At 53.1% G+C, this 26007-nt stretch overlaps 2 protein-coding genes across 2 annotated transcripts in view; one reads left to right on the top strand and one right to left on the bottom strand.

Moving 5' to 3' along the window:
- stmA (Protein EFR3 homolog stmA) overlaps positions 1-26007 on the bottom strand; it is an 80232-nt gene that overhangs the window by 48603 nt on the left and 5622 nt on the right.
- LOC119106317 (serine protease inhibitor A3N) lies at positions 1440-10284 on the top strand. Its single transcript, XM_037229931.1, has 2 exons — positions 1440-2602; positions 10017-10284. Exons 1-2 carry the CDS (start codon positions 1464-1466, stop codon positions 10051-10053), a joined length of 1176 nt encoding a protein of 391 aa, XP_037085826.1. The 5' UTR covers positions 1440-1463; the 3' UTR covers positions 10054-10284.

Here is a 26007-nt window from a genome sequence, read left to right as displayed (position 1 = left end):
GCGTGGCGTACGGGCCATGTACCCATACTCACGAAAGATTTCTTTGGCTAGGCCGTTGGTCTGGTCTGCCAGCTCGACGGTTTGTCTGTTTCCTGTTTCCTTGACTCTTCCCGATAGCTCGGATTGAACGAGTTGCCACTGAACCCCGTCTACCGCGCATAGAAGGATTTCCTCGTGCATAGATGGATTTCCTCATGATCATGCTTTCTTCTGTGTTGCTTTGTCCGGCTCGATTTATTAATTTATTTTGCATGAGGTCTGTACGAATTTGATTGTTTTTGTTTATTCGTTAGCCTCCTTTTTGATAATTCAGAAGCGAACTAACTCAGTCTGTGCCCCGTCCCGAGCACACGCGCAGATTTCTCTAATGAGCGCGTGCTCTCTCCCCTTTTCCTGTTTCTTTTTGTCCAGCTTGATTTACTGATTGATCTTTGCGCGGCGCCCATGTTTGGTTGGCAAAGATCACTTACGTCCTGGAGGAACTCGTTACGGACACTGGAGGTACGGTGCGGGGGAGGAGAACGATGCGAAGCAGGCCGGACGAGGTGCGCCCATCCCTCTGTGTTTCGAGAGGCCGTCCGCCACTCCGCGGGACCACGGGAGGTTGCTCGCCGGGAGACATGGACGCCATCTACCGGCTAGCATTGGCACTCCCGGCAGAGAGCAGCTCCCGATGGCGCACTATGGCGGCGCGGGTGCTCGTGACCCGCCGGCGGAGCATATCTGGCCTCCTGTCTTCTTGGATATATGTAATTTAGCATTACCATCAGACACAAACACGACTCATTGTATTGTTTATCATATCTTAGTTGTTGCCACCCAAATTTCTCAAGTACCACCACATCGCAGTGTAAGATTCGTTTCTGGTTGAAGAAGCTTAATGGCGTGGGAACATTGCATTACATTTCTGAGCCTTCAATTGTGTGCAACATAACACACATGACAACAAAAACTTAAGCAACATGCTTATCAATTGTGACACGATCGCTGCATAGCAACACCAAACAATACAGAGTTTATGCCAGGCTGTCTGATATTCCATGAAAAACCGCCTTCCATTTCTGTCTTGTTTCCTGCAGTACCCAGGAGTCTTGCACAATTTCAACCGTGGTGTGATCTTAAATAATCAAGTGCATGGCAGTTCAATTTATCTAGAATAAACACAAGTTCCTTTTCTCTAATAGTCGACCTTGTTGCATGGCCAAAAGTAAGTCAAAACATTAATTGTACTTGTAGTTGTAATTGTGTAGTAATTGTAAATACATAAATACCAATGCTTGGGTTCAGCTAATCCGTGAATTGTCCCTAGCCACCAGCGTGCGAAATTGCTAAGCCTGAGCTCGCGTCTGCCCGCCGGCCGCCGCCGTTAATCATTATCAGACCCTTCATCTGCAGCTGCGGTCAGTCGGCCCGCCGACCAGTAGAAAAGCGGAGGAGCGGCCGCCCGGCGTCAGTCCGTCGCCATGAAGCGTCGTCTGCTGCTCACCGCCGCCTGTCTGCTGGCAGGAGCCGCCGCGCAGAGCCAGCAATATCAGACGACCCGCCCGGGCGCGCTGGTCGACACCAACCCGGCGGCATACGTGCTAAACGAGCGCGTCGTCACCCGCGTGTTCAGTGGCCGGAACGAGGTGGTGTGCACCTTCTGCCTGCTGCAAGTACTGACGGCCGCCTATCGGCTGGGCAACGCCAAGGTGCGCGGTGAAATCAAGGAGGCGCTCCAGTCGCCGGCGCCGGCCGAGCTGAGCGACGCGCTCCTGGCCGCCGCCGACGCCGAGCCTACACTCAACGGTACGCTGATGGGTTACTACCGGCCTGCCACCTTCGCCGCCTGCGATGGGACGGCTGGCACGAGGCAGCAGGCGCGCTGCAAGAGTATCCTCGACTTTGTGCGCGGCCGCGGATCGGCAGTTGACTTCGCGAAGCCAGAGACGGTTCGGCTTATCAACAGCCAGGTGGAGCGCGCCACCAACGGTAAGATCCGACAGCTCTTCACGAGCCTGGCGGCCGATACCAGCCTCATCTTCGCGTCGGCGCTGGTATTCCGCGACAAGTGGGGGAGGCAGCTGGAAGCCCAGCCTGGCGTGTTCCGCACGGACGCCGGTCCCGTCAACACCGAGATGCTCTACAAAGAAACTTGGCTGCCGCTGCTGGACGGGTCGACAGACGGCGTGATCGGCGTGTCACTGTCGTACCGCAACGACGCCATCCGCATGTTCCTGTTCACCACGACCGACGGCTCACCGGTACAGGACAAGCTGCGTCAGCGACACTACCAGGCGCTGGTCGGTGAGCACAACATCACCTACACGGCCGTCACGTTGCCCAGCTTCAACATCGACTCCAAAAAATACTCGTACATTGACCTGGCACAACAAATGGGCATTCGCGAGATGTTCGTCCGCGGCTTGGGTGCTGACGACCGGCTGCTCGTCGACCAGCTGGTCCATAAGGCGGTCATCTCGAGTGACCGGCACGGTACGGAGGCGGCCGGCGCCGCCGGGATCGGGCTCGTACCAACTAGTTTACCCCCGAAGCCGTTCCCGGCGCGCTTCGACCAGCCGTTCGTCTGCTCGCTGGTGCACGTCGAGCTGGGCGTGCCCATCTTCACCGCGTACATCCACGACCCAACCCAGAAGTAGCCGAGCCGCCCTGGCGTGTTGTTGCGACTAATGCGAGTGGACGGTGCTCCTCAACCAACACAGAGGGAGTTGTGGGAGACGATGGTAATTAAACATCACATTAAAGGGAGACGTGTGTGGAGGGCAAAACTGCGACCCTCTGCAAGAGATCTCCGTTGATAAATACAGTAGTGTGGTTGCAGTGGAGCCGACTAATGCCGAGATGCCACGATGTCGCCATGAGGGAGGGAAGCAGGGCGGCGGTACATTCTTTTAGCAACGCGCAGAGAATAACGTCCATTGCTCTCGCTTATTGCAAGCTCTCAGTTAATAACCTATAATACACTACGATAAAGTCTTTGGGGCAAGCCCCATCCAAGACTGCCCCCCCCCCCCCCCCCCCCCTCCACCACGGGCATCAGCGTCCAACCGATCACGGCAATGGAAGCATAACTAATCAAGCAGCGTTTATCAGGGGCCATCGAACACACGTCATCGACGTTCCACTGGCCAGAAATTACCGACGTCTTATGGCCCTCGCCTCCCCACGAGGTGACGTTAGGGCCTACCTGAGCTTCCTATCGAGTGATGCGCGCGGCTGCATGCTGGCTGCATCATGCCAGACCAACGACGATATGCCTCACACGGACCGAGTACCGTGCTGCCGCACACTCAGCGTGCGGCCGTCCAGCCAGCAGCGCAGCAGCAAACCTCAGCGGCCGAGTAAATGCACCGCCGTCGGCCGCAGAGTACGTCGCGACCTTTTCCGTTCCCAGCCGCAGCCAGCAGACGTCCGCCGCCACCGAATGCCAGGCGGACCCCCTGAGCGGCACCTCAGGCTACGCGTAATGATGGACTGGAACAGCCCGGACAATACGGCTTCCTCAGTTAATCCCGAGAACACAACGGTGTACGCAGTTCTACGCCCGGGCACGGCAGCTTACGCAGCCACGCGTCAAGACACAACAGCATACTCAGTCACGCGTCCGGACACAGCAGCCTGCTCACTTGCAGGTCGGAAAACAGCCGCGTAATTAGTGACACGCCCCATACAGTGATTACCTCCGTTACGCGCCAAAATACAACGTTTTGCGCAGTCGCATGCCCGGATATAGCGGGTAGCCAGCCACCCGCCCGGATACAGTGGCCACCCCGACCCCCGTCATACTCCTGGACATAGCGGCACTCAGTCCCGCCCCCGGACACAGGGCTACCCAGTCACACCCACGGACATCGGACTACCCAGTCATGCGCACGGACACCACACTTACACGGTTAAATGGCCGGAAACAGCGGTTACCCAGCTACCTGCCCGCACATAGCCGCTACCCAGTCCCACTCCCGGACACAGCGGATACCCAGCCAACCAAAGAATCACACGCCCGCACACACAGCAGATAGCCAGTCAACCAAAAGAACACAAGGGCTGGGACAATTACAATTTTAACCCCAACATTTTGATCGATCTGGTGCATCGCGTGACATGTTATGCACAACGGTAAAATATTTTGGATAAATCTGCAAGATGAACTCTACTTATGTACAGCCTTCGGACTCCCAATGGCGAGAACACAAGTCCACCCTGCCTGAGATCTAAGAACGTTCTGCAGTGATGGCACCGCAAACAGTCTCAAACGGACTAGTGGGGTTTATCAAACGAATCGCTGGGCTAGGTGATTCTGTCAACCCGAGACGTCAAAAGTACGCTCATGCGACGTCTTGTGCGACGTGCGACGAGCGAATGCAAAACGAATGACGCAGCTGTCCGGGTGCCATCACGAAGATAACAACCAAAGCCACGTCAAGGGCAGGACGCACCTTCGGCAAGCGACAACAGCAGGTTTGATCACTACATTGGAAAATCCAACGTTCGTGAAAATCAAACAGGTGGGGATGCAGAAATGCAGCTTTCGCGCGTTGACTTGCAGACAACGTGCGGGTAGAAATGACTGGCTAAGTCCTACTTTCGTGGACGAAATCACAAACTTTTCACGGAAATAGCGATAACGCAGACTCGAACGTCAACCTGGCAGGTATCGGGGTAGCCGGCGTCTATATTGACATTGGGTACGTCCATTGGTTCCGTGCTGTTGCGTTCGCGTTGGTGCCTACATCGCAAAAGCTCTAGTCAACGAGGACAACGTTCTCATATCGGTTTGGTTCGTTTCCTTTATAGGCCAAATATCACTTAACTATATGACAGCACACAGACTGCTTGTATTCGCGCATGTCATAATCACTAACAAAAGCATGCGTGGCATCGATCAGACGTAACGATTGTTTTTTTCTGTGTATCGCAGCGTTTCATACGCCACATTTATCTGCACTTCATCCTTCTCCGCATGATACGGACTGTATCGAAGAATAGCTTGGCAGACACCTTATGGAATGACGCAATGTTCAGGCTACGTGAGAGTTCACAAAACTGCCTGATTTGTGTCTACCATCATATAAAACCAAATACAAAGTTACATCCCCTCCATGGATATTCGCAGGCCAGCCTGGCGCAGCGGAGACTTCCGCGTCGCACTGCCTCTCCACAAAACGTTACGTGCGCTTGCTATATGGTTTATAGCTCTCAAAGCAGACTTATAGCGGATTTATAGCTATTTATAGCGGACTCGTCACAGCGTCGGACCGCTCTAATCAGCGGCAGACTGGCACCGCTAGGGCCAGCGAGTCGGTCGGGTCCGTGACTGGCGGACCGCGCCAGTGGCAAGCAGCAGAACTCGCCGCGGATCGAATCTGAGGAGTCATCTTCAGACCATTCGGTGAGTCGAAAGTCCAAACCGCTCACCGATCCCTTTTCAGTTCTAAATCCTATCCAACCTGGGCCGGCTCACCACAAATTAGTCAATCTCTGCCAAACTACTCACGCATTTTTCGGTTACTAAACATCAATAGCAAATGTGGAACATATCAGCGCATTTACTTTTGCTCATTCATTGACATCGAAACAAATTCATTTAGGTGTAATCAATGGTTGAGAACTGACATCATATATCTGGCCTCCCGTCTTCTTGGATATATGTAATTTAGCATTACCACCAGACACAAACAATGCTCATTGTATTGTTAATCATATCTTAGTTGTTGGCACCCCAATTTTTCAAGCACCACCACATCGCAGTGTAAAATTCGTTTCTGGTTGAAGAAGCTTAATGGCGTGGGAACATTGCATTACATTTCTGAGCCTTCAATTATGTGCAGCATATCAACACATGACAACAAAAAGTTTAGCAGCATGCTTATCAATTGCGACACGATCACTGCATAGCAACACCAAACAATACAGAGTTTATACCAGGTTGTCTGATATCCCACGAAAATCCACCTTCCATTTCTGTCTTGTTTCCTGCAGTAGCCAGGGGTCTTGCACGATTTCAATCGTAATGTGATTTTAATCAATCAAGTGCATGGCAGATCCATTTTTCTCGAATTAACCCAACTTACTTTTCTCTAATAGTCGACCTTGCGGGCTGGGCCACGCCGTGTTCGTCCTCTTGACTACTGAACTGAACTGAACTGAACTGAACTGAACTGCCGTCATGTGCTGGATGGCATTACTTCGTGGCAACGAAGTTTACACTTTGGACGCATACGATTTTTTGAATGGCTGTCGTAAAGTTCACGAGCTTCACGAAAAGAGGCGTTTTTAGAGGCTTTTATTGATATAATCTCTTTTTCTTTCGCGTAAGCCGGGCATGTACGGTCGTACGTCGTGTGTGGGATTTGGTCCTTGCCGTAGTTGACGCAGTGGGGTTCAGCAGAGGTGCAAACATCGCCCGTGTGCTCGAAAGACGCACATTTACCACATGCTGGGCGGTTACGACAGTGGAGCTTGGTATGGCCGAATCGCTGGCATTGGTAGCGCCGCATGGGTTAGGCACATAAGGGCGAACCTTCACTCGAGCGTATCCCACCCGTATCTCGGCCGGCAAATCGGTGGCGCTAAACGTCAGAATGAGGTTGTTGGTGGGCAACAGCTCTCCTCCCCGTCCGACGAGAATACTGCGAGCGTTCGTCACACTAAACTCTGGGAGTTCTTCGACTATCTCGTCCTCCGCGACGTCACGAAGACCAAAACAAGTGACTACCCCCTGGACGAATTTTTGGTCTCATGTGGTATTACTGATATTGACGCGGTTTTTTCATGCTTTCCAGTCTCATCCCGAACACTATACGTAAATCCTTAGCTACCATGGCCCTACTCACCTCCAGACCACTAGCGAACTCTACTTCTATTTTGCCATCCCCGAGCTTGTCGCATATGATGAGGGAAGCCAGCTTAATCTCTCCACTACCGAAGATCAGGATCCGGGGACCGGGGGGCGCAGATTCTTCTCTGCACACTGGGGTTATCGAGGTCCGTTCCCCTTTCGGAGGACGGGTGTTTTTAAGGTGAGAAGATGCCATAAAGGGTGGTTTTCATTTCGGCATCGGGGCTTCCCACCCATCTCGGAGTCCAACTGGGGTACGGCCCAACTCTCCCTCGGGAGGTGGTCACAGCCAGGGCTACCCCGGTGCTAAACGGGGCGAATGACGCCTCCTGCACGGCCAGGTGTAACCGGGGAAGCCCCTCCCCGTCCTGACCGTGGTTCAGCGCCGCCGCCCGTTGACCCCTTAAGCCGCTGCGCGCGGCCAGACGCCCCAAGCGGAAACCCGCGAGGAAGCACCCAACCGCAACGCGAACGACAAGCTGCTAGACCCGTGTGGGACCCCACGGGGCCCCCACGCCCCCGGATATCCTGGCCAAAGTGGAGTGTTGGGACGCGCCGTGACTGACCCGCACGGCGCGCCCCTCAGCCACCAGGATCTGATCAACCCGGGGACGTGGGCGGGGGGGGGGGGGGGGGCACGGCGACCCCGATAAAACGAGGATGAGAGTGGTGATAGGACCGGATGCGGCAGTGCGGATAATGTGGAGGGAACGGGCGGGACAAGGGGCAGGATCTCACGTACCGGCAGGGTCGCTACGCCCTGAGAGGAACAGCTTGCGCTGTCCACCCGTCACCGGAGCTGGGACTCGAGGGGGCGCTAGTCCCCTACACCGGCCGAAGCCGGTGCCCCTGCGGGGATTCGTTTCACGCAGTCATGTAAATAGCAGACAGCTGTCAAGTGCTCGGGAAGCATCGGCGACTGGGGTAGCTTGGCGCCGATGATGAGATGACGGCATAGGGAACGTTCTGTCCAGGTGAGGTCAACAGGTCGCCTGGGCACACGTGACCCACGTGAACGTGGGCAACTAGATATTGCACCAGGCAACGACAGCACACGGCGAGAAAGCTTAATGGTTTCTGGCCATTGTGTATAAGAATGGTATGCCTGGCCTCAACACCTTTCAGCACCATCGCCCAACTCGTGCTACCGTGCCGTCGCGGCCAAACACCGCGGGGAACTTCCACCCGGGCGGGATTTCCAATCCGTCCGGTTTAATCCGGAGCCATCACGCAAGGGCGGCGCCAGGGCACGTCACAGACTCGGTGCCAGGGCCCGTCACAGGGTCGGCGCTAGGGCCCGTCACGGGGCCGGGCCGCTCTGAATACCGGCAGACTGGCACCGCTAGGGCCAGCGAGTCAGACGGGCACAAGACTGGCGGACCGCGAGTTTCGAGCGGCTCGCGCACGACCGCGCCTGGGCTCGCGTCTGTCCGCTGGACGCGCCGTGCGTCACTGCCGGGCGCGGGCCGGCGGGTGAGGGACGCCGGCCGGCCAGTTCAAGAGTAGCGGAGCACCGAGTGGCCGCTGACTGCTGCCGCACGTGTCCAGGACCTCAGTCGGACGACCGCGTCGCAGCAGTGCCGACCAGCGCCGGTCCGGCACCATGGAGCGCGGCTTACTGCTGACCGCCGCCTGCCTCCTGGCGGGAGCTGCAGGGATGGACCCACCGGTCGTGCTAAACCGACTCCCCCCGTCATTCCCGCAGCCGTTCTGGGTACTGCAACCCGGTCCGCCCTCGAACAGCCACGCGATGGACGTGATCATCTTTCGCTCGCCCACGGCCCCGCGACCAATCCCAGGCCGTTTCGAGGAATCTTCATCTTCCCTACCGCCGGCTACCGGCGACCTCGGCAGCACGGGATCTACTGGCGTCCTCGGCGGCTCCGGCGGCTCCTGGCGGCTCCGATGGCCGGCCGGGACAGTTCCCTGCAAGCGGCCCGACCAGCCCAGCAAAGGTTGCCACCAACACGGGCCGACTGCCGTCGTCTGGCCAGAGTAAGCCTCTCGCGTCCGCCGGAGGGCTCGGAGGAGCGCCTCCCTCCAGTCCGCACCCGTTGCCTGCGTCCGACACCCATCCGGGCCCCCAGTCGGATCGGGGGCCGCAAGCGGATCCGGCAGCGCGGCGTGCACTGGTCGACGCCAACCCGGCGTTGCATGCGCTCAACCAGCGTGTCGTCACCAGCGTGTTCAGTGGCCGGAACGAGGTGGTGTGCACCTTCTGCCTGCTGCAAGTACTGACGGCCGCCTATCGGCTGGGCAACGCCAAGGTGCGCGGTGAAATCAAGGAGGCGCTCCAGTCGCCGGCGCCGGCCGAGCTGAGCGACGCGCTCCTGGCCGCCGCCGACGCCGAGCCTACACTCAACGGTACGCTGATGGGTTACTACCGGCCTGGCGCCTTCGCCGCCTGCGATGGGACGGCTGGCACGAGGCAGCAGGCGCGCTGCAAGAGTATCCTCGACTTTGTGCGCGGCCGCGGCTCGGCAGTTGACTTCGCGAAGCCAGAGACGGTTCGGCTTATCAACAGCCAGGTGGAGCGCGCCACCAACGGTAAGATCCAACAGCTTTTCACCAGCCTGGCGGCCGACACCAGCCTCATCTTCGCGTCGGCGCTGGTATTCAGCGACAAGTGGCAGTCGCGGCTGGGCACCCAGCCTGGCGTGTTCCGCACGGACGCCGGCCCCGTCAACACGGAGATGCTCTTCACGCGCGAAACGCTGCCGCTGCTGGACGGGTCGACAGACGGCGTGATCGGCGTGTCACTGCCGTACCGCAACGAAGCCATCCGCATGTTCCTGTTCACCACGACCGACGGCTCACCGGTGCAGGACAAGCTGCGTCAGCGACACTACCAGGCGCTGGCGGGCGCGCGCCCCACAACCTACACGGCCGTCACACTGCCCAGCTTCAGCATCACTTCCAAAAAACGTTCGTACATCGACCTAGCACAACAGATGGGCGTCGGCGAGATGTTCATTGGCGGCATGGGGGCTGACGACCAGCTGCGCGTCAACCAGCTGGTCCACAAGGCGGTCATCTCGAGTGACCAGCACGGCACGGAGGCGGCCGGCGCCGCCGCCGTCGGGCTCGTGCCGCTCAGCGCCAAACCGCAGCCGTTCCAGGCGCGCTTCGACCAGCCGTTCGTCTGCTCGCTGGTGCACGTCGAGCTGGGCGTGCCCATCTTCACCGCGTACATCCACGACCCAACCCAGAAGTAGTCCCCCACCCAGACAGCGCAGGTTCGACGCTGAAACGCGCCAGTTGAGGCCGACTCGGCACGATCCAAACGCCCTCCACATGAGGCTTTGCCGCCATCTTAGGCCGGCTGGGTGAGTGGCGAAATGGAGGAGCGAAAAAAGTATTGCCCACTCGTGCGGAACGCTAGTGTCATGGTGAGAATTTCGCGTGCGTGTGATTTGTGAGGACTTCAATAAAAAACATAGCTTTCACGGGAAATTTTTGTCTGGGCTGGCCAGCATTTTCTGAACAGAACACGACTGGGCACGCCATACAGGCGGAGAACCGCCATACCCAGCAAACGTTGACAACAATAAACATACTGTTTGATTGCCCAGCAACCATTGGAGCGCCCAAAGAGCGGAGGACGAAGCGCTAATGGCGTAGGAGCCTGGACGTGTGTGCTTTCACCACCGTATTTGGGCTGAGAGCTCACAATGAACTGGGTCCTAGGTTTCTGCCACTTTGGCAACTCAATCATATCACACAATTCATTCACAAATTAGTCACCACGTTTTATGCTTCCAGAGTAAAGCACGCAAATTCCAGGGGTAATTCTGGTTTAGTTTATGCTCTACCTTGTGTCGTCCGTTTCCGAACGGCGTGGTGCAGCTGCGCCAAATTTTGCATAGCTGTAAACAATTGAATAGCGCATCGTTTGGCATACAAATTTTACATGTAACCTGTAATGTCGCTGACCCATGGCAGGTCAAAATCAGGCCATGGTTTCAGCGAAGGCAATTTCTAGGGAATCCTTCAATATGATCCAACAACAGAGTGTTAGACGAAACCATACCTCTCTGGGGTGCTTTCTTAGGCAACACAACAGTTGAATGAGCAAATTTAATTGACCTCAGGTCAGGTATGTAGGTCGCGCCAAGGTCAAAACTGACCTGGGTTGTTACTCCAGGGCTTGCTGTATGGGATGATTTCTGGTGCCCATTTCGAATTTATTGATAGCAGAAACCGCATTATTCCCTATCCATGGACATCTTAGAGGTCAGAATAGGTCATTGACCTAAAATGACGCAGGTCAACATTTTGTTTTAGGAACATACTGCCTAGCGTAATCTTTGTCGCTTAGTCAAATGCAAAACTGAAAGCAATCTTGCATTATTTTCGTCATCTTGACCTTCAAAAGGTCAAACAAGGTCACTGACCTTAAATGAGCATGTGGCCTTTTGTGTAGAAATTGTTATCTAGGTTCTGGGGCACTTTGGAGACTAACCTAGAACTTGACCTTGTTTTACTTTTTCGATCCGAAGGTCATGACCTAGGAACCTAAAACTTTGACCTTAGTGAATTCACGTACAGGTCAACACGCTCTGTAAATTTGGTGTATCTAGCTTTCTTAGTTCCGAGATCTCAGGGGGTCACATTGACCCTCCCCACCCGAGCGAAGGGTATCTAGCCGGCCACCCGAGCGCGTGTTAATCATCCCCCCCCCCCAAACAATCTGTACTCTGTATCCGCTTCTTACATTAAAAACACTGAAGCAGGGCCTGGTTGTGAATGTAATCACAGTACAAACTACTCCACAAACAGCTAGATTGTCAATATCATCGCAAACCTACGCTTCAAAATTTTGTGCAGTAATAACAATGCACAACATAAACAACCTTGAGTATGCAACAAAATCCAGAAAATATACACCACGCATACTGAGCATTCAATGACACCATAATAACAAACATAAGAATGACCTTATTTTTACTTCCATGACAGACTAAATATATTGTTAAACTGTTCTGCGGGATTACACTCAGATATCGCAACTGGATCCACCAAGTTTCAATGCTGGATCGTTTAGGAAAAACGAGGCATAGTAACAAAGAAGACGAGACTGCACCACGCGAATATTGTTTGAATTATCCCTACGCCCGACGTGGTGGTGGTGGTGGTGATTTGTGTTTTAAGGGCGCGTCGGCATCGGGGCCATTTTGCGCCCACTCGATGACGGTTATCTACCTCTGCGACGACGCGATAAGTATGTTGTCAACTGACAACAGGTAGCATCACTGGCGCACTTACACTGAGGGGTGACTGAAAATAACGTCCAAGTCAATGTGTGCTAAAAATGCGAGTATATCTCCAAGTTCACCACATGGGTCTCGACCGAGTAACCGATGAAGGGGCGCTGGAGGAAAAAATCGTCGCCTCTCCGTCTCAAGGCGCCGACATGAGACGAGCACATGTTCAACAGACAACCGGTCCCCGCATCTATCACACCGTGGCACATCCCTACGCGTCAAGTAAAACGAGTGTGTGGCGTATGTATGACCCAACCGAAGCCTACAAAGGGCGACTTCCTGGAAGCGGCTTCGGCGATGGGAGGATTCCCAATCACCCAGTTGGGGCTTGATTTCCCTGAAAGCGTGGAGATGTTGGTCGAACATGTGCTGCCATGTATTGCGAACGTATTTGGAAATGACTGTCTTCAGATCTCGAGCGGGTACATAAATTGGTATTGGGTTTCTCTCACATGCCGCAGCTTTCGCTGCGGCGTCGGCTTTTTCATTCCCCATTATTCCCATGTGGCTGGGGATCCACATAAATGTGATACGACAGGAAGTGCTGTCCAGCCATTCCAATTCCTCCCAAATTGAGCGAGTCAAAAATGAGTGGTCACGCGACATCGCCGTCGGATCTAATGATAAAAGTGCACTACGCGAGTCGGTCAAAATGACTATATCCCTTTCAGGACGACAAGCAACGTACTGAAGCGCTGCTAAAATGGCAAACAGTTCTGAGGAAAAAACTGACAGGTGCCGCGGGAGGCATAGACCTACGGTATGGTCACCGCAAACAAATGCGCAACCCGTTCCCGTTGAGCCCTTGGAGCCATCGGTAAATATTTGTAATGAGTTCGCGTATTGTGAGATCTGTTCCAACGAATACGTGAGGAACTCTCGTGGTGAAGTGCCATTTTTAAGATGCTGACAGAGTTCCAAATCATACTTAATATTCAGACGTCTCCACGGAGCTGGGTCCCGAAGAGTGTGCGGGGCAATGTTATCCAGCGTAATAAGCGACTCGTCTAGCCAGTCCCGGACGCGCAGGCACATCGGCCGCGATGACGTGGGCCGCCCCCTCAAGAAAGAACGGATTAACGTCCGAGAGAAGATGAACTTAAAGGCTGGGTGATCCGGAAATTGTGAAACCTTTATAGCGTAATTCAAAGTAAGTCGTTGTCTCCTAAGAGGCAAGGGCGGTTCATTCGCTTCCACCAGTAAGTTTCTTGTTCGGGTCGTACGAAACGCCCCAGTGGCTATACGAACACATGTATGGTGGACTGTGTCCAAAACCTGCTTTGAAGATGTAGGAGCACTATCGTAGACAGGACTAGCATAATCGATGACTGATCGAATTAGGGCCCTATACAGGTTCAACAGGGTGCTTCTATCGGCTCCAAAGGTCATACGACACATTAATTTCATGAGGTTCATGCGCTTGAGACACTTAGTCTTAACCATCTTAAAGTGTTGCTTAAACGTGAGCCGACGGTCAAACGTGAGGCCCAGGAAACAAATGTCGCTACAAACTGGGATAGTGGCATTATACAGTCGCAACTCCGGGTCTCTACAGCCTCTAATCCGTGAGCAGAAGTGCATGCACTTAGTCTTGGTGGTCGAAAATTTGAAGCCACTCTTAAGGCTCCACTCAGTTAGTCGAATCAGGCATAATTGAAGCTGCCTCTCAGCAGACGTCGTTGTGGATGCCGCACACCAGATGGCAAAGTCGTCCACAAACAATGACCGACTGATGGTAGGTGGCAGACAGTCGGCGATATTATCGATCATCAGCGCAAACAGGGTTACGCTAAGGACGCTCCCTTGAGGAACACCGTTCTCTTGTTCATAGCAATCAGATAGCATGCCACCCACTCGGACGCGGCAGAATCGACGACGTAAAAAGTTTCCAATGAAGAGTGCCATGTGACCTCGGAGTCCACACTTGTGTACTTTGCTTAGAATGCCATAGCGCCAGGTGGTATCATAAGCCCGCTCAATGTCAAAGAAGACTGCTACCGTGTGACGTCTTTGTTTAAAGGAATGTCGTATAGCTGTGTCTAAGATCGTTAAGTGGTCAACAGTGCATCGGTTCTTCCGAAACCCGCATTGCACTTTGGAAAGACAACCGTGGGTTTCAAGGTACCACATGAGACGATCATTCACCATCCTCTCTAGCACTTTGCATAGCGATGAAGTCAGCGAAATTGGGCGGTAGTGCAGTGGATCGGAACCATCCTTTCCGGGCTTCCGTATCGGGACTATAATGGCATCCCGCCACGACTCCGGGAAGTCATCTTGCAACCATATGTAGTTGAAAAGTGAGAGTAAGGCATAGAGAATCTTTAGGCGATTCAACATATCGTTGTGGACTTCATCCAATCCAGGCGACACACCCTTAGCTCTCTTAAGAGCAGTGCAGAGCTCCATGACAGTGAACGGTTGGTTGTACTCATAAATCTCTGAGTCAGGAATTCTAAAATTGATTGCCGTCTTCTCACTTCGTTCCTTGTAACGAATAAAGCGTGGGTCGTCTGTTCCATGTCGGCACCTTTCTGCAAATGCGAGACCTATTTTGTTGGAAACTTCCTGTGTGTTCAATATCGTGATTCCCGCCACTTTCAACACCGGAACTGCAGTGGAGACGCTCCTACCGGAAATGCGACTAACTCGCTGCCACACTGCACTCAGTGGGGTGTGACGATTTAAACCATTTACATATTCCCTCCATGACGTACGCTTTGCCTCACGTATTGTGCATTTCGCAAATTCTCTGGCCTTTTTAAAAGCGATGAGGTTGTTGGTCGTTGCAGAACGCTTAAAAACCCTGAACGCCCGCTTCCGCTTGAGAATTGCCGCCTTGCAGTCCTCTGACCACCAGGGAACAGGGATCCTGCGCGGCTCAGGTGATGTCAAGGGAATGCAAGACCTTGCAGTGTCGACAATTGTGGATGTCACTTGTTGTGCAAGAGACGTTGCATTGTCGCCCTCGGTCGGCTGCACTCTAATATGGCACTCATCAGTAAACTTTTGCCAGTTAGCACGTCGAAGGTTCCAGCAGGAAGGCCTCCTGCCTGGGTGTCCAGCATTCATCCCAAGCCATATTGGGAAATGGTCGCTCCCATATGTAGTGCTCTCAACGAACCAAGACAACCGACAGAAAAGGGACGAGGAGCAGATAGAAAGATCTATCGCTGAAGTAGTGCTGGACGGCAGAGATATATGGGTATGTCGGCCGGTGTTAACAACACAAAGATTATTTGTATTCAGCAAACGCTCAAGATGTCGGCCTCGGCGGCTTGTGTGACTGCAGCCCCACAAAGGGCTATGGGAGTTGAAGTCACCTAGCAACAAGAACGGCGATGGAAGCTGATCGAAGATGGACTGTAGTGTCGAATCCGGTACTTCCTCAGCAGGAGGGAGGTAGATAGAACAGACAGTCAGCCTCAGCGACCCAAGGTCGACGACGACAGCAACAGCTTGAAGGTCAGTGTTAAGACTTACAGGAGAGCACGGTATACTGTGATGAACTAAAACCGCCACCCCGCCATGGGCGATCGTGTCAGTTCTCACGTCTTTCCGAAAAATGCTGTAACATTTGACGTTAATTTGGGTGTCATCAGATACCTTTGTTTCTTGTAAGCATGCCACAACCGGGATACGAGAAGATAAGAGTGTGCGTAGGTCCGACATGTTGGCCCTCAAGTCACGCATGTTCCATTGTAAAAACGTCACTGGCATGCTAGGCATGCTTGTATGTGGGGTGTACGGTTAAGATCCATCGGTACAGCTTACATCTGCTTTAAGCGTTCACCTAGGGCTTTGCACTAAACAAATCTCCCTGGCGACGCTCTACTTCAGTGGAGGTAAGCCGGACCCTTGGCCGGGCTTTGGGACTTCCACCCTCCGTAGGCGACGTCGGCCAAGGAGGGGCACGCTTTGTTGCACGACCCGCCACCGGGGACGGCAGGGTAGGCCGACCCGAAACCCCATCCCCAGGTGGAGGGATGGGAGGCGGACCCATTGACCCTCCCGGTGAGTGGGGCGGAGTCGACAGCGGGAGCCGGCCCCCCGTCCGCTGTGCAGACGCCGACCTGGCGGCGCGCCCTGCAGGACCAAGGTCCAGAGAACCCGGACGAACAACAGTTTCACAGGGGCGGTTCCGGAAGGGAGCGACGACTGGAGGATGCCGAACCTTGTCCGGTTCCCGTGAGCCGGGGGGACCGGCGCTTCCGGCAGGGCCACTAGCTGGGGAGCCAGAGGGGCCCAACTCTCGTAGCGCCCCTGTGCCAGCGACGACAAATCCCGTCGTAGCTGGTATGGATGGAGGGGGAGATGGAGCCCGGGAGGGCGTGTCTTCAGCACGGGCTGGGCCGGGGTGCGATGATGGGGGGCGAAGTCCACGACCTCGCTGGACCGTGGTCCATCCCTCGTTCCCGGGACGCGACCCAGCCCCGGGCTCTCTGGCAGCTCCGCCAGGGGGTTCCAGCCCCATAGGCTGAGCTTCTCTAGCGGCGGCCAATGCCGCAGGTGGATTCTTTTCCGGAGGACCCGACCTCCGGTACGACGGAACACCACAGCCAGTTGATACAAGTGTGCTTAGTATCAGCTGTACAAACTCGCCTAAAGTCATGCCTTTGAAATCATCAAGTCCACTCAGTTTCAGTACCTCGTTGGCTGCGGGTGTTACTTGGACTAAATTTCTTGCCGGATTCGTAAGGGCGTCTTTGTATGTCCTTGTGGTGGTCGCATCGTTGTGTCGGCGTTGGGCCTCCCGAAACGAGACTCCTTCCTTCACTTTGATGTTCAGGACAGCTTTCGCTGACAAGAAGGACTGACAGCTGCGATATGACGCCACGTGACCCTGACCATAGTTGACGCATTTCACGGTTTCTGATTTACACTCAGAGTGTTGGTGACCTATTCCCGCACACCTTCCGCATCTAACTTCTTTCCAGCACTTGTCCGTGAAGTGACCATACGTCTGGCATCGGTAGCATCGGACTGGGTCGGGTACATAGACCCTAACAGGAACCGACTGATATCCCACGCGGACCCTATCTGGAACTCTCGCAGAGCAAAACATCAGAATAATTGAGTCAGTATCGGTCAGCTCTCCTCTCTCTCTCCTCTTGATACGTCTCACTGTCGTCACCCCTTCCTCACACAAGCCCTCAGCAACATCCTCATCACTCACGCCGCGAAGGTCCCGGCAAGTAATCACACCCTTGGAGTAGTTCTTAGAGGGGTGAGGGTGCAACGATACGGGCACCCTAACCTATCCCTGTCCTCGCACTTTGTACATAAGTGTGGTCGTTTGAAGCATGCGCTGGATTTCGCGGTCGTCTATTAGATGCACTCCTATGCCTCCGTCCGCATACGAAAAGACATCCTTGGGCGTCCCGATCTTGGAAAATGCTTGTTGGCGCTGAAATGGGTTTAGTCGGAGCGGTACTGTCCTTCCTTGGTCATCTACTTTGGCGGATCTTACGACCAGAAACTGGGGTAGTGGACGACGGTCGGGGTTTGGGGGGTTGGTTGATGATAAAGTATCCATAAGTATGTGTTTATATTCGGCGCGCTGATTCCCCGCCCACCACGGAGCCCAACACGGGGACGGTCCACTTCTAAGAGAGGAGCCGCCAGGGCTACCAGCACGCTATACGCAGGCCAGTGTGCCAAAAGAGTTGCTGCGAGATCCACCGGGCACGTGTCTGCGGGCGCCAGTGCCTCGGTTCGCAGGTGCTAACCAGGCACCCTGGTGACAAACCGAGGTACGGCCCCTTTAATGATGTCAAGAGGCAGACACTGCACCCGGCAGCTCCCCCCTCAACACCCGTCACATGACCTGCTTGCCTCCAAGCCAGTGTCACGAAAACACGACGCCTGACCAGCCGATTTCCTCGTGTGGAGACTTCACGAGGCATCCGCAGGATCACAAATTCGGGCCAAAGCCACGTGTTGGTAAGCTGCCCCGACTGACCCGCAGGGCAACTCCCTCAGTGACCAGGATCCCTTCATCACTACCTGCGGACCCAACGGGGTACGGCGAGACCCAGATAAGACTGAGAAGCTGGGGCCGAGGGGTTGCTAATCCCTACTCTGAACGAGTCAGAGCCCTTGCGGGAGGCACGTTTCGTCTGGCCCCTCCTCTTTGGCCGGAAGGGGCGCTTTACAAGCCTCCCCAACCGCCCGCAGGATCATTGGGGCACGCAATCCCCCCCACCACGGAAAGGTAGTGCCTCACGGGGGGCTACGCCCGACGTGGTTCGGTCCAAGAACAATATTTTCAACATCTGCATTGCTGCTTCCATCATGAAACATAAATAGCTGGCAAAACCTAGCATGCTTTCGTCTAAATTCGAGAGGTCTTGAACCCAGCTCAACAAGCAAACCGTTCATACTTCCATACCCATCACACTTGCCAAAACGAATCTGGCTGCCCTGCTCTAAACCATTTCTATGCTATGGACTGTGTGCACGGCATTAGGGTCCCATACACAACACACAATTCCAACACTGGCCTGACCAATAATTTGCGGACAAACTATTTTCTATTCCTGAGATATCGATTAAATACCATCTTAGCGAATCCGAAAACCTGGTTGATTAACGAAGCTGCATACCTATCTACACAGCTACCTAGCTACCACTGCGGTTGCCGCGCCAACAGCTGGGATAGAGCGGGCGGGCAGCAACCCGTTATACACAGACGTCACCACAAACTTAGCATTCGGACCAGTGCTGACCAAGGACAAACAGCTTGCTCCTAGCGGCTCGAATTGAGCGGTGGCCTATTAGCATTCTCTCGAAATAGCACGTTATGTCGGGGACCAACCGCACAAAAACATCACAAACTGGCATCAATGTTCATGTTAAAAGCTTCACATTTACATCAATGCCATAGCAAGTTCGTTGCGGGTCGCCGCAACCGCGACTAGTCAACCTAGCAACAGCGAAGACGGTTTTGTGTTGCCAGGTCGGGTGCAAGGGCACATATGCAGCGCAGTACCAGCCAATATCAGCCCTAGCATCTCGAGCCGTTCCACACCGGCCCTTTCCGGCTCTAGCCCTCCAGCCGCTCCACTGCAGCCCTCCCTGACCCCAGTCCCCCCAGCCTCTCCATAGCGGCCTACCCTGGCACGGGTGCGGCGCCGCCTGCCCGGCCCGAGAAGCCCTGCAAGGTCACACAGTCGTGCTGGGCCTCAGCCCCGAGGAGCCCGGGACACCTGCCGCGCCGAGGCCACCGCCCACCCATCACCAGCCACCATGCAGCTAGTCGGCGCTCTTTGGCCGTCGCTGACGTCCGCCGAGCCGACGCTGCTGCGCTGAGAGCCACGCCATGGCCAACGTCAGCTGGGCGCCACTGTCGCGCAACAAACATCCATGGACGGAGCCAGTGATGGCGGTGTGCGGCGCAGTCTACAGCAATGAAATGCACTCGCAGCGCTCCCGGCTTTCAGCGTGCACGTATGGTTCACGCGTGACATGTTTCAAACGTGTGGTGAATGCCAACTGACAGGCTAAGGGCAGCGTTTCCACTGAGCCATTCCCACGTGCCGCTACGCTCAACCTGAACGGGGGGTATACAAACTGAGTGGCGTGATATGCACGTGCACGACTTTAGTTTAGCCCAACGGGAGGCCGGCCCCTGTGCCGGCGCCAGTCTCCTCCATGACTGCGTAAAGGAGGGTTCGTCCCTAAACGGTAGTAAAAAGAACGCCATGACCCGACCTGCGATCCGCCCTGGCGTGCTGTTGCGAGCAGGCGAACGGACGGTACTCCTCGCCGAACATCAAATGGGGTGCGCGGGCCGGCTCCCCTCCTGCCTTTGACACAAGACTGAGGGGGTGCGGGCCATCGCTGACGCCCCGTCGGCCTCGCCGCTGTTCGACGCTGTGAGCAGCGCCGCTGTCAGACGCTGTGAGCAGCGCCGCTGTTCGACGCTGTGAGCAACGCCGCTGTCAGACGCGGTGAGCAGAGCCGCTGCCAGACGCGCCAATAAATCAGAACGATACTGGGCCGGGTACATTAACGGCATAATAGTCAAATTATTGAGCTGCACAGTGCTCCAAAATTAGGGTTATTTGTAACACGACATCTGGAGGTAGATTTTCGGTCTTTTTGGCGGGCACTTGGAGTAAGTTCCCTGAAGATTAAAGTCGAACATGAAAGTACTGAATTTTGTAGTGCATTATTTTTAGGCCGTCGGGATGTTGCAGTTTGACTTAACACATTACTCCACATTTCCCGCAAGGACATCCGGACGCTCGCTCGTAGTGCCACCAATTGAGCGGAAGGATAACCGAACGCCCAGCGCAATTAACGCCTGCTCAGACCTCCGCATCGGTTTACACGCACTTGAACACAACACAAGCAGATTAACCTCCTTGACAGTCGGTTGGAGGTGGTTGGGGAGTTGTTCATAACTGACGAGCCTCGCAGCATCTGCTTGATCCGCCACTTCAACAACGTTTACGTCTCGAATACCTGCTGCCTACAAGGCGTTTCATTCTACCTAAAAGACTGGGTGCACAAATAACCTCGTTGAGCTACGTAAATGGATGGCAGGGTCAAAGCAACAAAATCATTTGGGTTTACTTTCCTCAACAATTTGGGCTGCTTTTCCCATTTGAGCTAGTTTCAGCTTTTAAATTTGCTTCGAATGCTGTGTATTGGTGTTTTTGGGCGCGCCGACTGCAGTGGCATTTGGCGCCCATAACGAGTTTTGTTTTACCTAAATAATGAACCGTGTAAAGAGTCCCGAAGTTGACATGTTTAACGAATAAAAAGACCTGTTTGGATTCAAGAAAGCGCGTGTTCTCTCCTAAATGTTACAGGGCGTCAGGGGCATGTCACGCTGTCCAAAGTAACGTCGACGTTCTTCCACGAGGCGCGGACACGATATGAGCGCATGGCCAACGATGAGAACAGCATCACATCGATGGCAGATAGTCTTTCGCCTCATTGCAACAGACAGCCGTGAGTTGCATACGTGTGACCAGTACGTAGTCTGAAGCGGATCATCTCTTCTTGCCTGACTTTGCGAGAACATAACCACTGCCCCAGCTTGGGTTTTATTGCTCTAAGATTATTTTAATTTGCTCCATCCCAACAACGCTGCCACTCGTTCTGCAGAAAGGCTTTTATCGCAGGGTAAAAGCTCTAGCAGGGATGGAAAGAGAGCGTACACATGGAGCCAGCGCTGTTCGCCTTGCAGCCGCGTCAGTCACCTCGTTGCCGGCGATTCCAATGTGACTGGGGATCTAACACAAGATGACTTTCTTTCAGGCCTGGCCCAGTTGAGTCAGACGTCCTAAAATATCCTGTACAAGGGGACATGATGGATAAAAAGACCTCACACTAAGAACACTGCTCAGAGAGTCTGTCAAAGTCAGATGTGAAGATTCGTCAGCGAATTCAATGCAGCATAGCACCTTGGTGATCGCTACCAACTCCGATGTGAATACCGACGCGCGTGGAGGCAAAGAAAACAATCGGATGACGTCGCCGCTTACACACGCACAACCCACACCGCAAGAAGATTTAAATCTGTCCGTGTAAGTGTCAACAGTCATATAACGCCATACGCTCAAGTGCCCTTGACCTCATTATATCTGGCAAGACGACATTCTTTTTCATTTCGGTCAAAGACGTTTCTATTTATGGCGAGTTCAAACACCAGGGAGCAGTGGGAAGATGATCTACCCACTTCAACCTTCTAATGGGAATTTCGCTTCCACACCGCAAGGCTTGTATTCGGAGGCCAAAGATCGCGGAACGTACCCGAGGTGCACTGCGAAGAAAACGCAAAGCAGGCCGTGAAAAATGCGTTATATGCCGGATGGGAGGGGGAACTGTCGTAGCTTAAGTGCATAGCGTACACTAAACATTTTCATTCTCGCTGACACGGGCGGCTCGTATGATTCCACCATGAGGCTTGCCGTAGGTGATGTGCGGAACGCTTCTGTGGTTACCCGCAAAGCGGTGTGATGGACAGTGTCAAGGACGCGTTTGGTGGACTCACACACGCTGTCATAAATAAAACATGCATAGTCTGGCTTAGAACGCATGATTGAGCGATACAATAGCAAAAGCGTGCTTCCATCTCCCCATACGATGTGCAAGAAACGCATTGCAGTATGTTCAAAAATTTAAAACAGCTTTCGTGTAGTGTTCTTAGACGAAACTTATACGTTAGTCGGCGGTCAAGGCATACCCCAAGGTATCTAATCACATGCTCCGTTGAGATGCGTTGACCACACAGACGGATAGACCTATTGCTGCACTGCCGACTGCGACAAAAATGCATGGCCACAATCTTGTTGCTAGAAAACCCGAACCCGTTTATGGTGCTCCTCTTCTCGATACGGTCTACAGCCAAGTGAAGATGCAGCTCCATCGACGAAGCTCTTGCCGCGCCAGTCAAAATGGTAACATCATCAGCAAAAAGGGCAAGACCCACAGACTGTGGCAGCCCAACCCCGATGTCGTTTATCATAACGGCGGTGATACGCTCAGGACACCACCTTGGGGCACACCATTAACTTGGTGGTGCCTCTCAGAGAGCACGTTCCCAAACAAGGCCACGGAAATAAAGGTCAACCAAAAATTTTGAAGAAAAGTGTTCATACTGCAGCGTATACCATACTTATATAGCTTGACAAAAACACCATGACGTGATGTGGTATCATAGGCGCACTCTATGTCAAAGAAGACAGCGCCACTGTGTTATTCGCTTTAAATTCTCACGAATCGCAGTGTCAAGAACTAAAAGATTATCCGCTGTGCTGCGATTGTTTGTAAAAATGCCGTGATGCTCCAAAAACCGAGTTTAAGGGATGTTAACCACTTCTCCATCAACTTAGACAGCGATGGCGCAAGAGAAATGGGTCTATAATGTTAAGGATCTAGCCCACTTTTACCCGGTTTTAAAACAAGCACGACAGAAGTTTCTCGCCAAGAAGCTGGGAATTCACCTCCGGCCCAAAGCGAATTAAAGACCACTGATAAAACACAAAGCACGCGAGGCGGCAGACGTTTAAGCACATCGCTGTTCAGTGTTTGGGCCTTCTGATACGCTGCGAAGCTTGGGGCTTGGCGACCGCCGATTCCAACTCGACCAGCGTGAAAGGGTCATTACATGAATGCAATTCACTCGTCGAAAAGTCCGCTGCACATTGCTCACATCGTGTTCTATGCCGCAGAAACTGTGGGCTTGTGTTACCACCTACGTTGGGCCAACGCCCGAGCAACCTCATTCGCAACATCCAACGGGCGCGTCTCAGCCTGGCTGTTGACACACAGCACTGACAGAGCCATGGGTGAAAACTGACCCGTAATACGCTTGATCTGGGCCCAAACCTGCGATGTCGGCGTAAACCGGTTAAGCGTGCTCACGTGCGCGCGCCATGAGGTACGCTTCGCTTCCTTTACCGTGCGACGAGCAAAATCCTCTAGCCTTTTTAAATGCTATTAGGTTTTCCACGCTGCTCTTGGAGTCAAAAGCTCGAAATGCACGCTTACGTGACCGAATGGCGCTCCGACACTCCTCTACCCACCACGGAACAGTAGTGCGTCGGGAAGCGCCAGAAGTGCGTGGGATACACCTGTTGGCACACTACAAAAGTGCTTGAGTAAAATTCTCAACAGAGAGTGACGTCCTCCTAGCGTCAGATGAAAACGATGCCCCAAGCCGAGTCTCGAACTCGCACCAGTCGGCCTTTTTCACATTCCAACGTTGTAGACTTACAACCAATGTTACACCTCTCGCAATCCGGATCCACACAGGAATATGATCACTTCCCATCGGGTCAGCACCGACACTCCACTCAAGGTGCTGAACCAGCTGGGGACTGGAGAGGCTTAAGTCTAACGCCGACGTTTGACCGGATGACATCGTGAAATGTGTACGAGTTTCTGTGTTTAAATGCATGGTGAAGCATCGGATAAAATTCGCACACAGCCTTCCGCGAGTGTCCGTAGTATCACATCCCATGCAGTGTGATAAATTTGTTTCGAGTGGATTATGGAAGTCATTTGGCATACACGAAATTAATGCATTGTGGGATCATTTCTTGTCGTTCGTCTTCTGTGTCGTTTGTTTTCTCAGGTCGTTCGTGTCACCTGTAACCATCCGTCCTCTAAAAAAGTGGGATTCTAGTAGCGAACTGGTTAGGTTGTCTGGGAAACCAGAAGTACAGGGTTTCCACGGTTCGTACCATGCCTGCCAGGGTGAGACGCAGACACGCTACAAAGCTATTGAAGCGTCGCAAACCCCAAGCGACAGTGAAAGCAATGAGAGCGGCACAGGCGGAAGTGCTTGAAACAGTAGTTAAATATGGATTTACTAACCGTCCACACATGCCTTACAGGCCATCCACACATGGGTTAAAGGTGACAACCATGCGATGTCGGCAAGACAACGTAGGCGACGTCAATGACGGCGACCGATAATAGTTGTGTGTTTTAAGACAACGACACATCAACCTGAAACAAAATCCTGTTCTGACTCAAACACGGGCACGCTCCACCAGCGTAGCATTCTTCCGCGAATGTACCTGCATATGCATAAAATAACTGTTATTGGCATGTGGAAGGGTGTATACATACGTTTTGTCAATTGCCTCTCTAACTCTCCAAGGCGGTACGTTCGTCGTGAAACCATTGAAAAATAAAAATGGAAAAGGATGAAGCAGTCAAAAAAGATGCGGCGATTACGAAAAAGATGCAGCAGTCGCAACTGAGGTTTTTGCTTGGTTTGTTATCCAAGCGTTTGGTACGCTGACGAATGTTTCGTAGATCATGGGCTTGTTTTCTCGGATACGTGCTGTCTTATCACCATTCCAGTAGGCGCTGGCACAATTCCGCTCAAACAAAAAAATCGCTCGCATAATCGGCATCGACTGGACTATGTTCATACATCTTCATTGCGGACATGTATTAACAGTTTTTCACAATAACAACATTATTTGCGAACTGTTTGCAGCAGGTGTGTAGCTTCTGTCCACGCCATCTTGTAGCTATTGCGTGACGATGCAGCTGCACCTCAACAACATCCTTGGTAGTGGGAACAGCGGTAATGGAAACAGGTTCCGCGACGTTCCGTCACCTCTCAAAAATAATCCACAACAGTGAAGCTGTTCGGTCGCTTTTACAGCTTCACACTATACCATTGCTTCTCTGGTCAGCTGTCATGTCATTTGAAGTCCAAGCCAACGTCCTATAACGTCAATTATATCTGGCCTCTTCTAAAATATAACCGTGGAAAAGATACTTTTGTTGAGTGCACAGAAGATGCTTTAGCTGAGTCGGGTTCTCCCACAACAAGCGCATGGTTCAAAGAAGTGCTATGCCTGTAACATACAATTTAAGAAAGGATCCGTCTAAGCGTGTTTTTTGTCACAAACCATCTATCGCCGCAAGGCAGCATCGAAAACCTTCCCATCAACAAGCTCAGTGCGCACACTACGAACGTAACTCCTGCGGGCCCATTCACACAAGCGTGAAGTGTGGAGGCCTTCCATATCCTGCTCGAACTAAGAAAAATAAATGCACCAATATTCTACCCACCAAAAACGTCTTCAACATAGAGGAAGTACATCCATTATCATTCAAAGTCCTTAGTTTCACAGGCAAATCAACATAACAAACTATACTATGCCGTACTCATGTCGTGTATACCGGACACCGTCTTCTCCATTCATGATGTCGTTATGGCCCACAATTATCTCAAAAAAAAACTTTTGCCCATCCAGGAACCATGTAGGTTTTCTTTGATCTTTGAGATAATAGCAGTTAAAAGATCTGTGAATTGCAAACCAAATGCAGGTCTTTTGCCGAAAATCGAGTAATACGCATGAAACCAAAAACCTTCAAAAGCTTGCTATCTTCTTAGCATGCATGCCCCGTTCCCCAAATGTTCAA

This window comes from Pollicipes pollicipes, unplaced genomic scaffold (genome assembly GCF_011947565.3).
Source record: "Pollicipes pollicipes isolate AB1234 unplaced genomic scaffold, Ppol_2.1 Scaffold_6138;HRSCAF=7277_pilon_pilon_pilon, whole genome shotgun sequence".
In the NCBI taxonomy this organism is placed as follows: Eukaryota; Metazoa; Arthropoda; class Thecostraca; order Pollicipedomorpha; family Pollicipedidae; genus Pollicipes; species Pollicipes pollicipes.
Note: the sequence above shows the minus strand (reverse complement) of the source record. Positions and strands in the feature narration are given on the sequence as shown.

Bases quoted from the DNA above. Each gene is read 5' to 3' on its own strand.
- LOC119106317 (XM_037229931.1), top strand. From the start codon at position 1,464: ATGAAGCGTCGTCTGCTGCTCACCGCCGCCTGTCTGCTGGCAGGAGCC. The intron at 2,603-10,016 runs CTTCACCGCGTA...GGGCGTGCCCAT, and splicing joins GTCGAGCTGGGCGTGCCCAT to CTTCACCGCGTACATCCACG.